General features: G+C 35.9%; 1 protein-coding gene across 1 annotated transcript in view; it reads left to right on the top strand.

Annotated features, from left to right (window-relative positions):
- The window catches only part of INSC (INSC spindle orientation adaptor protein), a 139,831-nt gene that overhangs the window by 89,005 nt on the left and 37,396 nt on the right, over window positions 1–13,430 (top strand). The window contains exon 9 of the mRNA XM_029961031.1: window positions 3,238–3,363. Coding sequence (XP_029816891.1) covers window positions 3,238–3,363 — 126 coding nt within the window. The remainder of the gene's footprint in view (window positions 1–3,237; window positions 3,364–13,430) is intronic.

Raw genomic sequence — 13,430 nt, 5'->3', positions numbered from 1 at the left:
ATGCTCCCCTCTATGCTGAAGCGTCACCTATAATTTTATTTCACCTGGAGGTATTTTTTGACACTTTTTTTCAGCATGTAACTTGGTAATCTGCCATGAAAGAATCATGTTGCTGACTCACCCTGGCAGCCAACTAGTAGTTCTCACTGTCTGTCAGAGGTGTAAAGCCTGAGGTCTCTAACATAAATAAGTAGTAACAAGGACGTAATAAGAAAATTAGCATTACTTGGAGCAAACAGATAATACGTAGATTTGGCTTTTTAACAACCAGAAAGGAGAATTAGTAAAAAATCTGTTCCAGAGTTGTAATAAATAAATGCTGGGATATATAGTTATAAAGAAAAAAGTCTTTTTTGAAAATCCATTTTACCAATGATAGGGTCCAATACCAACTCTAATGAACTGGATGCTGCAATAATAGTCTTGTAAAGGAGAAAAAAGTGAAAATGAAGATAGTCATACCTGCCTATCACTCCTTTTGGAGAATGCTTGACTGATTTCCTTGTGGCTGCACAGCAGTTCACTTGCTTTGAGAAGCTTCTAATGCATCTTACCTTACCTTTGTACTCCAATTCCTTTTCTAGCAAGTGTTTACTATGAAGGTCTCTTTGGAGATCATCTATCAAGATAATTACAACTGTTTTCAAAGGCTTGATGAGAATTTATTGCATTTTGAGTCATTTCAGGCTGAAACTGCAAAATATTCCCTTAGAATTAGATGCCTTTTCCTTCCTCTCTTTACTCACTCAATTCACTATGCAAAGTGGGGCTTTTCATACATGTGACCTCTTTCACATACTGTTGGTGACTGTGTTCTGGGTGATTTTATCTACTGCTAGCCCTTCTGAACAGCATCCCAAGGATATCCCCAAAAACTGAATTCCTATTAATCCCATATACGAAAGGAGTAGGTCATCAGGTAGTAAAGCAAGTGCCTCTCTCTTCTTCTCTGTTTCAGAGTCTGTGAAGCCTGTCCCAAATGAAACTTGAGTTACAGCAAGAACAGCATTTCGTTTGTTGTTTGGTCAAAAACTGGAAATGCCAAAAATTCTGCAAAGTATAAATAAAAGCATACTTTATGTATATTGGGAACTTTTGGAAAAGTGCAGGTTGATCCCCAAAGCAAGCAAAACTCAGTACTGTTATGTGTCTTTGTCTGAATGGTACTGTTTACCCATTTGGCCAATCTGTGTATATCCCTGTCAGATGGAATAGTTTGACATCATTGCAAAAGATACAGGGGATGAAGCTTAAAAAAGCTGAATAAATTCTGAGAAATGCTCTCATCCCAGTGAGGGGATTGATTTTGACAAGCCACAGAATCAGGCTCAATATTTTCTACCTATCCTATATTTCATTTACAGATCTCTAGGTTCATTACTCATGATCAATATTTTACAGCTTGGTAATGGCACACAAGGCACAAAATAAACAGTTTAGATCTCCTCCTGATGAATGCAGTGATAAATCACTTCCTGTCCATCAAAGGGAAAAGTAGGGCACCCATTTGTCACAGAGAAGGCTTGAAGCAAATGTGCCAACATGGCTTGAGCTTCTACTAGTATTGTCCATAAACTTCTACTTATTATGACTGCAGCAAAGATTAAGATCATCTCTGATTTTGTAGAACTGCAGGAAATTTCAAATCGATAATGAAATTAAAAAAAAACTCTAACAAAACCATTACCTTTGGCTTGGGGATGACACCGTAACAGCTTTTTTCCCCTATATTTTTTACAGATAATTTAGTTACTGCTTGGGTGAAATACCAGTATCCTTTTGTGGAAGGAAAAATATAACTGAACTTTTTTTTTAGTGTACTGCCTCTTTTTTAATTTAAAGACTCAGAAATACCTTTCTGCAATAGGCTATATATAACAGTGTCAGATATAAAATAACTCATACAGATACATGAACACTTCTTACAATTCCAGAAATAAGTTTTACTTTTAGCAAACTTCAGTAAGCCTAGTGTTTCCACTGATGTCAAAGAAATTCCATATACATATGTAAAGGCATGATATAAAACTTCCATCTGAAAAATATATTGAAGTATTAATTTTCTCTAATTCTATATAAATTGGTATAATTTTTTTTTACACTGAATAGGGGGCTTTGCTTGCTCTATTATTCTTTATTGTATTCAAGCAGGACTAGTACAAAAGTATAGAATTCTGAAAATGAGTGGAGTTTGAATTGTAGCCTGGAGATTTTAAGTCAGTACAACTTATTGAACTTTCAAATAATACAAATGGTTGAGGAACAAAAAAATATTATTTCTATTAATCTAAAAAAAAAAATTAAACAAAGGCTACAGAAACAGACTTAAGAAGAAGGGTGTATTTTATAGTTGATCTATGATTTCAACTATTTTTTAATTTACTGCTGTGATCTGAATACTTTAGTCTGAGATCTTTGTCTGTAATCAATATTTGAAATGCTTTTCTCTCCATTATGTGTCTGGTCTTGCATAATATAAGACACCTGTAATCTACCTGATAGCAGAACATTTTGAAGTGAAAAATAATTAAAAAAATCCCCACCACATGAAGTGCATATGTTGTTGGTACTTATTTATATCTTTCCATTTGTTATATGAACTTTGCTAACACAAGCTGTACTGGAAATATTTAAGGATAACTAATATATACCCAAGTCTCTGTCATTATTGTTGCATTTAAAGAAAAATGCTTAGTAATGCAAATTTTATCCATTAGAGGATGAAGACAGGAATTGTATCTGTATAGAACTTGACACATATTTCTACCTTATTTTTAGTAGCTCTTCAACCACATGACCTTCTCGTTCAAATTTTTAGCATTAAGTAAATATTGTGTGGAGTTCAGAAATATAGAGGAATGGGAAATATATGCTAACAAAAATCTGCTTTATACTAATAGAATATGGCTGAACTATCACTTAAATGTCACTCTAATTGCCACCTATTGATGATTTTTTGTAATTTTCACATGAATGTCAAGTTTAATTTAAATGGAGCTTGTAATTGGTAAAAGTCAATCACTTAAGCACACCTCCTACTGAGATTATATTACTTTTTCATCACTTAGTGTACAAGCATTAATCAACTTGAGTTCTCTGTGTGAGCTTAACATCACTTTGGTGTTGTTATAGTAATTTGGATAAATTACTAAAGGAATCTACCCCCCAGCCTATTCTTGGTTAAATACTAGGCAAACATTCAGTGCTGCTTTCCTGATTTTTATTTTTCCCCTGCAGGAAGGAGGTGTAGTCACTCTCTTTAAGATCTGTCGCCAGGATTGTTTCAGATGTCTTTATCCCCAGACACTGAGAACCTTGGCATCAATTTGCTGCGTAGAGGAAGGGATGCACCAGCTGGAAAAGGTAGGCACTTCAGTATTCTTTACTGACTGCATCATAAAACAGAGAAGTGCTGTCTTTAATCTCTTCTAGGAATTGATAATATGGTGGTGTTTGATACTGATGATGCTCCACACTATGCTCACCTCCTCTGTGCTGAAAACATCTTTGGCCTTTACAAAATTAGCTGCAGCAGTAGCATTATTCTATTATCCTTTCACGAATAAGGTTCCTAAGTGGAGATAATTTTTAAAAAACAGATAAACGTGTTGGTGACTATGTCAAAAAAGCTAGAGAAATTACAATTTCTGGATTCTCTGGAGTGTTTTTTTAGAAACTCCATTGTTTCACATAATCCTTAAAGGAGAGAAAGCTTTATACCTCTTTAAATCCTTTCGTGATGCTCTGGTAGGGCAGCTGCTTGTGGTACTGAAGCAACTTGTGAGAGTTATAATTACACACAAAGAAGTGGGACAGATATAATTGTTAGCCAAGCAAAAAATGTGTCTGCTAATCAGCAGCAGGTCTCACGAAAGCCAATTTTAACTGGGATGACCAACATCAAAACATTATCCAGATAAAATTATATCAACATTTTAGGCTCCATTTCTTTCTCACTACATACTGCTATGTTTTGGAAAATGAACACTTCTGGTCACTAAATTATGATCTCATCCTTTGTATTTCATAAAACAGTCATCTTCCACAGCTGAATAATGGCCTCTTCAAGTTAATGATAAATGATTTCAGTGCCACTTTGCATTGACGTATCTTGTAATTTACTGCCCCAAATTCAAGCAAACTGTGACAGAATATCTGAAGCAAAAAGCAAGTCTCTGAGCTTACAGTAAATGAAGATGACTTAAATTTTTCTTGACATAATGCTGTTTCAGACTGACACCAGAATCAGTCTAAAAGGATCTTTCATTATGTCCACTATAATAGAGGAATTAATAGAGTTAGAAATGAAAAAGATTGATTTATCTCACCTGGTCCAATTCCTGGCAGTGTCAACATGTGTTTAATGTGGCCCATATCAAAGCTGATGAAACAGGAATACTAGAAAAAGTGACAACTTTCAAGATCTTTCTTTAATCTACTTTAATGTTTGTCACAAGTTAAATTTATCAGGGTAAGCTTTACCACAATCAGGATTGGAGCAGGGTTTAAAGGATTTTTAACTGAAATCCCCACCTTCAAGGACCTTCAATTCTTAAATCACCTCTTGGCAAAACTTAAGTCTGGAACATGAGGGCCTGGACATTAATCCTGTTCACCTGACTGAACAGACAGGTTTATGAAAGGAGATTTGGTTATCACACTGTCAACTTCTTTGCCCAAAACTGTGTTTCTGAAGATCTGTATGTTATGTGGGTCCAGCACACAGTACGGTATGTTTTGTGGCCTGGGTTTCTGTTGGGTGAGAATGTGTGACTTCTTATGGCAAAAGAAACAAAGACATTTTCTCTGCGAGGAGGTTAATGTGCCTCCAAGTGCTCATGGATATTAAACAACACAGGCCATGTCAACCATATGTCATCTGTAAATAATCTATCAGAATGTGACAGCCCAGGTTTGCCAGTTCAGATTGCTGAGAAATGATAGTAAGCAAGAAGGTTTTACTACTCTTTGTGTTCTCTTTTCATCCTTTTTGTACATTTATTTAGATGCAACAAGGTATTCTGACACAGGGAATCAATGGAAAGTGCATGTTTTGGATGACCAGTATTTTGATGGGAACAATACCCCAGTTTTTTATATTGTCTTACTTAAAAAAGAGAGGTTTATTTCTTCCAAAATTTGAAGTACTCTTTCAAAGAAAAAAAAAAAAGAGGATTAACAGTATTAGTACTATCAGTTAACAGTATTATCATTACAAAAGTTAGCATAGGACTTTTTTTTTGTCAGAAAGAGTGGTTTCTATTATCCAACTGAGTACTGGGTGCTAGTGAAGCATTTAATTTGCTCTAATGTGAATATCATTATGCCACCTAGTGCATTAAAATATCAGTGCAATTTGAATTTGATTTTTAATGACAGACACTCCATACAAAAAAAAAAAAAAAAAAAAGGCTTGGACTCCAAAAGATTCAGATTAGGCAAATCAAGATAAAAAAAACCACCAAAACCACACAAGCCCTCCCTCCTCTATTTTTCAATTAGAATTTACAGCCGTTAAAGTGCTTAGAAGACCACTTAAAAGAAAGCATCAAGAGCTATAATTTCTAATGAAACATTTATCTGAGAGGTGAACTAAAATGGGGTAGTATACTTTCTGCAGTAATTGCAGTGCTTAATTACTAAAGACATTGGGAATATTGTTTATTTATCCAGTGCTCTTTGATCTTGCCAATTCAGTGGCAAGAACATGTATTAATGTAGGTGTTATTTAGAAAATGAGCAAGGAAGTTTGCAGTTCACAGGAAGCAATCCAAGTAGAGAATATCTTAACTTTTTAACATCTATCTTTAGATACACCTGAGTAATATTTCTTTATACTTGGTGCAAATTTAATGTGAATGGGTTTGCTGGGTTTGCACCATTTGTCTTTAATTGTTTTTTGGATTATAATATGGAAATACTGTCCTCATATACTAATAAAGGAAAGTAACACAATGTAGAAAATTGCCTATTATAAACAAAAATATTTCTTTCCATTTAAAAAAAGCAAACTTGCTCTTCCCATTCACATATATTTAAATATATCACACTTGAAAAAGCCAAAGCCATTATTACTTTTTTATCATCTTGATAAACAAACTGATCTTTGCTATAATTGCAGTGACAAGGTAGTTGTTGCAATGATTTTTTTTTTTTCCCCCTCACTTAAGTGAGTCTAATTGGCTGTGTGTACAATAAAGAAGAATCAGTAGGTTAAAATGCTAGTTTAGAATAGTTGTTATTTCACTTGCAAGTACTTTACTGAATTTTGAAAAAGTACTGTTACTTTGTTGTATGTTGAACTATAGAGCTCCAGGAACTCAACAGTAACAAATTAGTCAGGCAATTAAAGTAGAAAAATAGTGAAGAAATAGCTCATTTCGTGACTGGGGACTGTGTAAATAAATGTTCTATGTAAGCTGTTCTTGATAAGTGGTAATTTTGGTGCTTCAAGCTGCTTGCAGATGTCTGGTTGTTTGGTACACTTTAATTTTGTAATCTCCTGTGACAGCAGCAGGTTTGAGATCACTGTTTGGTCTCCGCTGCCTGACCAGTCCCACTTCAGAGAGGAGTAGAGAGATCCTGGAAAAGCAATCAGAACACATTATTCCTATAGCTTCCCATCTCTGTACCCAAGAGAACCTTGTCATCTGTGTCTTGTGGCTTTTGAGCATGCAAAGTTTTCAGGGGAAAACTCACTCCATCAGAAAAGATGGGTATTCTTGATTTAGGTGTTCCAGAGTTTAAGCAGAGACAATATGTAATACAGGTAGTTGGTAATATAAGAAATACCTAAAATCTCCTTTCAGAAGAACTGAAAGATTTGTTGAGGACTCTGGAGGGTAGAATATCGGAACCTTTATGAGTGTGCTTTGAAAACTTAATTCACCTCAAGGGTTACCATATAGGAAGGACTGCTGGAGTCACAGAGTTGGGATAGATTATCCTATTTTGTGAAACTTAGGGTTCAAAAAAATATTATTGTGATCTTGATAATGTACATCCAGCAAATTGTGTTAGGAATAACTGTACCTTAAATACTGTTTTCATTATCAAGACAGACATAAAATCTAACACACTGTTTTCAACATGAAGCAACCCTGCCTGGAAATGAGGTTTCTGTCTGACTACAATCATACATCTTTAGCACATTTTTTTGCCTAAAGCAATTCTTCAGCCTTTTTCCTTCCTGCATTTGCTGACATGCAGCCTCATTAAAGTCTAAAGTCTGTGGCAGTTTCTCTGCCTCAGGTCTCTCCGTACAAAGGCTGTCGGTGGTGGTGCTAAAAGGCATGGATTTCTGCTTTTTGCCCTACCTGAAACTCAGTTGTGTGATTTTTTTTTTTCACTGAGGCTTCTGCTACAATGAACTTCCAGCTTCAATAAAAGAACTGCAGAGCTAGTTCAGAAATAAATAGCAAACAGACAGTGTAATGTACTGCAGTTTTTACTGTGCATGTGAAACGTTATTACATTAAAAATATTCAGCTCAACTGAGACCTAGATCAAGGCTCAACTGCTACAAAAATTGTAATGATTATACAAATAGTCATTCAAGCAGCTGCCTAAATATTAACAGTGTGCAGTGTGTGTTTACTTACACTACTTAAACTACTCCAGAAAGTAAGACACCTGGAATGAACTCATTAAGAGGAGATAATCCAGAGACACCGGTGACAACAGTTACTTTCACTAGTAAACCCCTCTTTTTAACAAATGACACAGCTTTTATCAATGTGCTTTAAGCAAAATTGCCTTGGAATAGATTATACGTTGCTTTGAATGCTTAATTTAAAGCACATTATATGAGATTAACTCCAGGAAAAGAATCTAAAGGAGGGTGAAGCAAGTATAAAGTGTACAAATTTCGTGGCTGGGAAACTATGAATTTCACAAGGACTTCTTAAATATGAGTAACCTAAAAATTTATTATTCACTGTGAACCCAGCCTGCTTCTCAGAACAACCATGATGTTATACACAATAATAATATCTGCATGATGGGAGTGCAGTCTGTCAATGATACCACTGAAAAAACCAAGCTTTTGTGGGGAATTAAATAAAATGTTTATTATAGAACCTGCAACCACAACTTTTTCCTAGCTTTTGAGCAAATGTGTGTTGATTACTTGATTCAGCTCTAACCACTTTGAGCTTTCAGTTTCAAACATTAGCTTCTATCAAAAACATGGAGTAACTTTGTTTCAGATGAAGTAATCTCAGCTTTTGAAACCACTGAAGTTCACTTAACTGTAGGGTGAGACAGAAGTGATAATTAGGCATTAGGAAGAAATTCTTCACTGTGAGAGTGGTGAGACATTGGAACAGGTTTCCCAGAGAAGTTATGGATGCCCCATCCCTGGAAGTGTTCAAGGCCAGGCTGGATGAGGCTTTGAGCAATGTGGTCGAGTGGAAGATTCTCTTCCTGTGGCAAAGGGGATTGGAACTAGATGATCTTTAAGATCTCTTCCAATTCAAACTATTCTATGATTCTATGAATTATGGAGAGGGCTCTGATTATGAGAGCTTGGGTGGTATGAGGGTACAGTCCCCACTTCAAAGGGTGAACACAAAAGTTAGCTGGTGATCAACAGGTTTCATTGTCACAGCATGTGAATGCTCCACAATCATGAATGTTTTAATTTTCATAGTACCTCGATTATGATGGAAAAAAACTTTGTACCATACAAGAGACTGACATTTTTCCTGATCTGAGTGAACTGTACAGTTGTCTTCATATTTTATTATTCCAAATACAAAATATTGGGGGAAGGAAAACATTAATAATAGACTTCTAGAAAAGGTATTTGAGATCACCAGCAACTAGGAAGGAGAAACCCACAGGCTGCTGGATTTAAAAGCATGTCTATAGGTTGTTTCCTTTTTTCAAGAAGTGCAATAGTGGTGTGTAGCTTTCTGAGAAGCAGTGAAATACTGATTTTTATTGTGGCAAAGACTGGTTTGTTCACAAAACTTTCAGCAACGAGAAAATCTCAGAAAATACAGAGATCTGCCTCAGCCTGTTAGCCTTTCTCACTCTTCAGAGAAGAGCTTTGTGTTAAAGTTTTTTTTTTCCTGTATGAAAAATTTTATGGCCAATTTTGTTAGTTTCAGAACAAGAGATTAGATTATAGGATGATAAAAATTCCATAGTTATTTTATTCTAAAAAGAGTTGAATTCAAGAACTCAAATGATTCAGAATTTTTTAAAAGAAAAATATTTTAAAAACTCTAAAGTTTTCAAAATTTAGTTTTAATTCATGGAGAGACAAATTTCATGTTGTTTTGTTCCATGGCTGGGCAATAACAGAAAAATACAGGGCTCTTAGAAGTCACTAGAAGGTGTTAAATTGTTAAGGAGCCCTTCTCTTGTCTCTTTTCCATAAAAACAGGCAAAATGCAGTGTTATAACCTTTTCTGAGTTTTTTCATGTGTCACATTGGCAAACACATTCTCAATGATGTTTTATGAAGGGGAAGATCATTCTTTCACATTCCCCAAAGTAGTTCTGGTTTGCAGGAAAAACCTGTGAAGCTTCATGGTTGGGAAGAGACCAGAAACTTACTTTCTGCATGCTTAAAACCACAGAGCACTGTGTGCTAAAAGCATGTGAAATGACTTAGGTGGGTAAGGACCAAGTGATACATTCCTCTTACAGCCCTTTGCCTGGGGAGTGAGCTCTTCTTCTGGTTTGCATAATGCACTTCTTTCCATTCTAGAACATTGTTTTGGGTCATTTTTCATGGCTGTTTGTAGCCAGGCTTTGAAATTGTGATTGTGAAGTTATGAACAGTAAGCAAGAATGGATAAAAAGATTTCTGAATTTTGAGAGAGAAGGATAACCTTTTAAAGACTAATTCTGGCAACTTTTGCCATGCAGAGCACACTCTAACTTGGTGGCATTGATAGCTGGAGCTGGGAGCTCTGTCTCACTGCTGTCACTGGGTAATCGTGTAAGTCACATGAGAATTAAGAGCTACAGTGAGAAAGAACTATAAGTCAACCTTAAGGAATAGTGTGGGGAACAACATTTTTAAAGCTGCTTTTCACATAGCCTTTTTGATAACCAGGCATATCTATTTCAGTAGCTGAGTTTGTAGCACAATTAGATAATGTGAAGTTCTAGGCTTGCAGCTCTTTAATTTACTGGACACTTTTTATCAGTAAGGCTGTTTAATTAATTGGCAGTGAAAAATGTGCTGGGTTTGGCAAATTACATTTCTGTCAGAGCCTCTGCAAGATTCATTAAATCATATCTCAGAGTGCAGCAACTGCCCTTCCTCAACTGCTGGCTTTGTATATATTAGGTGGTGTTTCAAGTTTTACCTCCTGACTGCACAGCCATGTACACATAATTAGTAAATGCAACCTCTTTCAGCACAATCCCAGGCAAGAGTAGCAAGACTTCTTAAGTCATTGCAGAATCTGACATCTTAGATGCAACAGGCTGCAGTTCTAAGGCAAAGTGCTTTGGAAGTCAAGGAAGTGACATATTTATGAATACTGAAAAACAGTGTGAAAGCATGTTTAAAAAAACCCTTGACCACTGCCCTCACCTCTCCCCTCAAAAACCTCACAACAACAACAAAAGGAAAAAAAACTTCTAAACCCAACAAGGTAGTTAAATTCTTCAGTGTCATTTGGTCTGTTGAAAACCTTCTACCAGTTACACATCAGACTAAAATTTGTTAGCTTTATGGTGGTACCTACTTTATCATGGAAAGAGGAAAGCAAGGGGTTTTTTTTTTTGTTATGCCTTATTCAGGAGACATGGAATTGAATAAAGACAGACATGTTAGTGCAAGATTATGGTACATTGCCAGTTCTCTATAGGAAAAAAGTATACTCAAAATGCTTTGGCTGAGGTCATGGCCATTATTTCAATTCTGTTAAAATGACTAACGAAATTACAGTTGTCGTGTTGTTGTAACCCTGATGGTCTAAAGAGATATGTATCAGCTGCTCTGCTAAAAGATATTACTTCTCCTTACAAACCTTCCTTCACTTAAATCGTATTATAGATTTTAGAAGAGGGAGAAAGGAGCCAGCAAGCATAGCACTAAAGATAAACATTTTGATAAGAAGACCTGGTTAAGGAGTTGGTGAATATTTGGCTTTGGAGAAGAATGATTTCTATTGTCTATCAGTAGATCCTCACTTAGATATCTGGCCTTACCCAGATTCTGCAAACATATACACGTGCACTCAGCCTTAAGCATGTGAATAATTTAATTTAAAAACAAGAGAACTGCCACCTGTTAAAAATGTCAACAGATATGCACATCTGTTGGTCTGTTTGTGGCTAAGGTTTCCTATTGCAGTAAAGTTCACAAAGTTGAATATTTGTTTGCTGACTACCATACATATAGTGCTGTGGCACAAAGCAAAACTTTCAGAGTCAAATCAAATAAGACCTTTTTAATCAACCTTGTCTGCCTTTTCAATAGAGTGAAACAGGCAGTCTATGAATTGACATACAAATCTATCTGTACACTGATAACAAAAGTGCTGTCTCCTAACCCAAAAACGAATGCTTTAAGTCTTTTCCCTTTAGTGTGAGTCCTTCCATGTCACTCACAGATTTAGGCTTTGTGTTGTTTGCCCTGTGCTTAAGTGGCATATTGCTTAAATGTGGATCTGTGGTAATGTGTCCACATGCAAAAATTTGAAAACAACCAAACTGGCCCTGTGTGGTTTGGGTTTTTTGTTTGTTAGTTTGTTTGTTGTTGTTGTTGTTTTTTTGATGTTTCAGCCAGACCTAATCAGGAGAAGGCATTGCAGTGGCATTCAGGTATCATCAATGATGTGCTGGAAGTAAATCTTGCCACTGCTCTGTTGTACTTTTTTTGTGGCTCCAGAACGGTGTTCAGCAGAGTGAGAGCTGATAGGATTAGGTGTACTTTGGCACTTAGTTTCCATACAGGATGTAGTCACTGAAGGAGGAGCAACATCTCATCTATCCCTCAGCTCTGTCCTTTTATACACTTCAATTTTTTTAATCATGATGCTGGAGAGACTCTACAATCTTTTTCCTTCTTCTGTTTTGAAAAGACAAGTTTCATTGGAATAGATTTTGAAAGCTGAAAAGGAGAGTCCCCAGACTTTGCCAGGTTACTGAGGTGTACACTTCAATGTGCAAGATCAAACTGGAGCAGTGCCTGTAGGTTGCCATTCCTTCCAACTTCATTTTGAAAACTTGAGCTGCTGCCAGGTTACCGTTCTGCACTTGTTTGGCTCCCATATAATTTACACATGGTTTTCACAGTCAGTTATGTTAGTATTTTATGCTACCTATTGATTTTGTATTTCGCTAAGTATTTTATTTAAAGCACTCCAAATAGCTTTAGATTTATGTTTCAAAAGTCAAGGTGTTAAGAGAATTTTATAAATGAAAAATAATTTGGAAATCACCAGATGATGATTTTTCTATAATGACTAGAAATATAGCCTAAAGTGATGACAATGATCAGGGCAGTGAATGATCCATGAATGACGTCCGAAGGAACAGAAGCCAATGTATCAAATGACAGGTGGGTTTTCCTTGTCTAATAATAATAATAATAATCTATCAAACAAATTTAATTTTAAGATGAAAGAAGCAGCTTACTCAGCTCCTAAACTGAAGGCAGAGATTAATGAGAATCAATTGAAGCATTTAAAAAGAGTGCAAGGGGAGAGCTATTTTGGACCTCAAATATTCCTCTTGTCCCTCATAGAAGCAGAAAACTGGAAAGAGATGGCCTCACAGAAGGATCTAACAGATGAGCTAACAGAGTAGCTTTCATACTCCTTTTTCTCTTCACTCGGTAGGAAGCTGTTGCATCTCATATCTGCATTTGTATCCATATGTAAACACATGTACTGAATGTGCTTATGTTGCACTTATTAAATAGCTTAGCTGTAGCCACGATAAAGTATGAGGAGAAATAGGGGTGAAAACGCTTGTAAATGGAGATAAACACATTAGATAGCTCCCCTCTACAAAATTCTGCAGGCTTAATGACTCAGAATTTTTAATGATTTTTCTGATTCATTAGAAAAGGTCCTTAGAGTTTACTGCTCAGAGCTTCCCTTTCTTGTCTGGCTGATCCTTGAGTTCACCTAAAACTCCACCAGTTTCTGAGACCTCTGCAGGAAGAAGAGCCACCTGCAGAGATCTGGTAACACAACAGGGATTTAAACACCTTTGGAGCTTGAGAATTCAGTACTAACATTATTTTCCCTTCTAAGGCTTCTGTCAGGTTTATTTTCTTGCTTAAATTAACTATGACTCTTGGAGTTTTCTAGTGCTCTATACAGTTTCTCGTATATCTATAATTGCTTGTGCAACACTGACTTTCAAAAATGTTAGCACACGTTTAATTTTGGAGGACTGAATTCTCAGATACACATGACTAAAAAGAAAAATGACGAAATAGTTTCTTCATTCAT

Source organism: Manacus vitellinus, unplaced genomic scaffold (genome assembly GCF_001715985.3).
Source record: "Manacus vitellinus isolate BGI_N305 unplaced genomic scaffold, ASM171598v3 scaffold_30_pilon, whole genome shotgun sequence".
NCBI classification, from domain to species: domain Eukaryota; kingdom Metazoa; phylum Chordata; class Aves; order Passeriformes; family Pipridae; genus Manacus; species Manacus vitellinus.
This window is presented reverse-complemented; position numbering and strand designations above follow the sequence as displayed.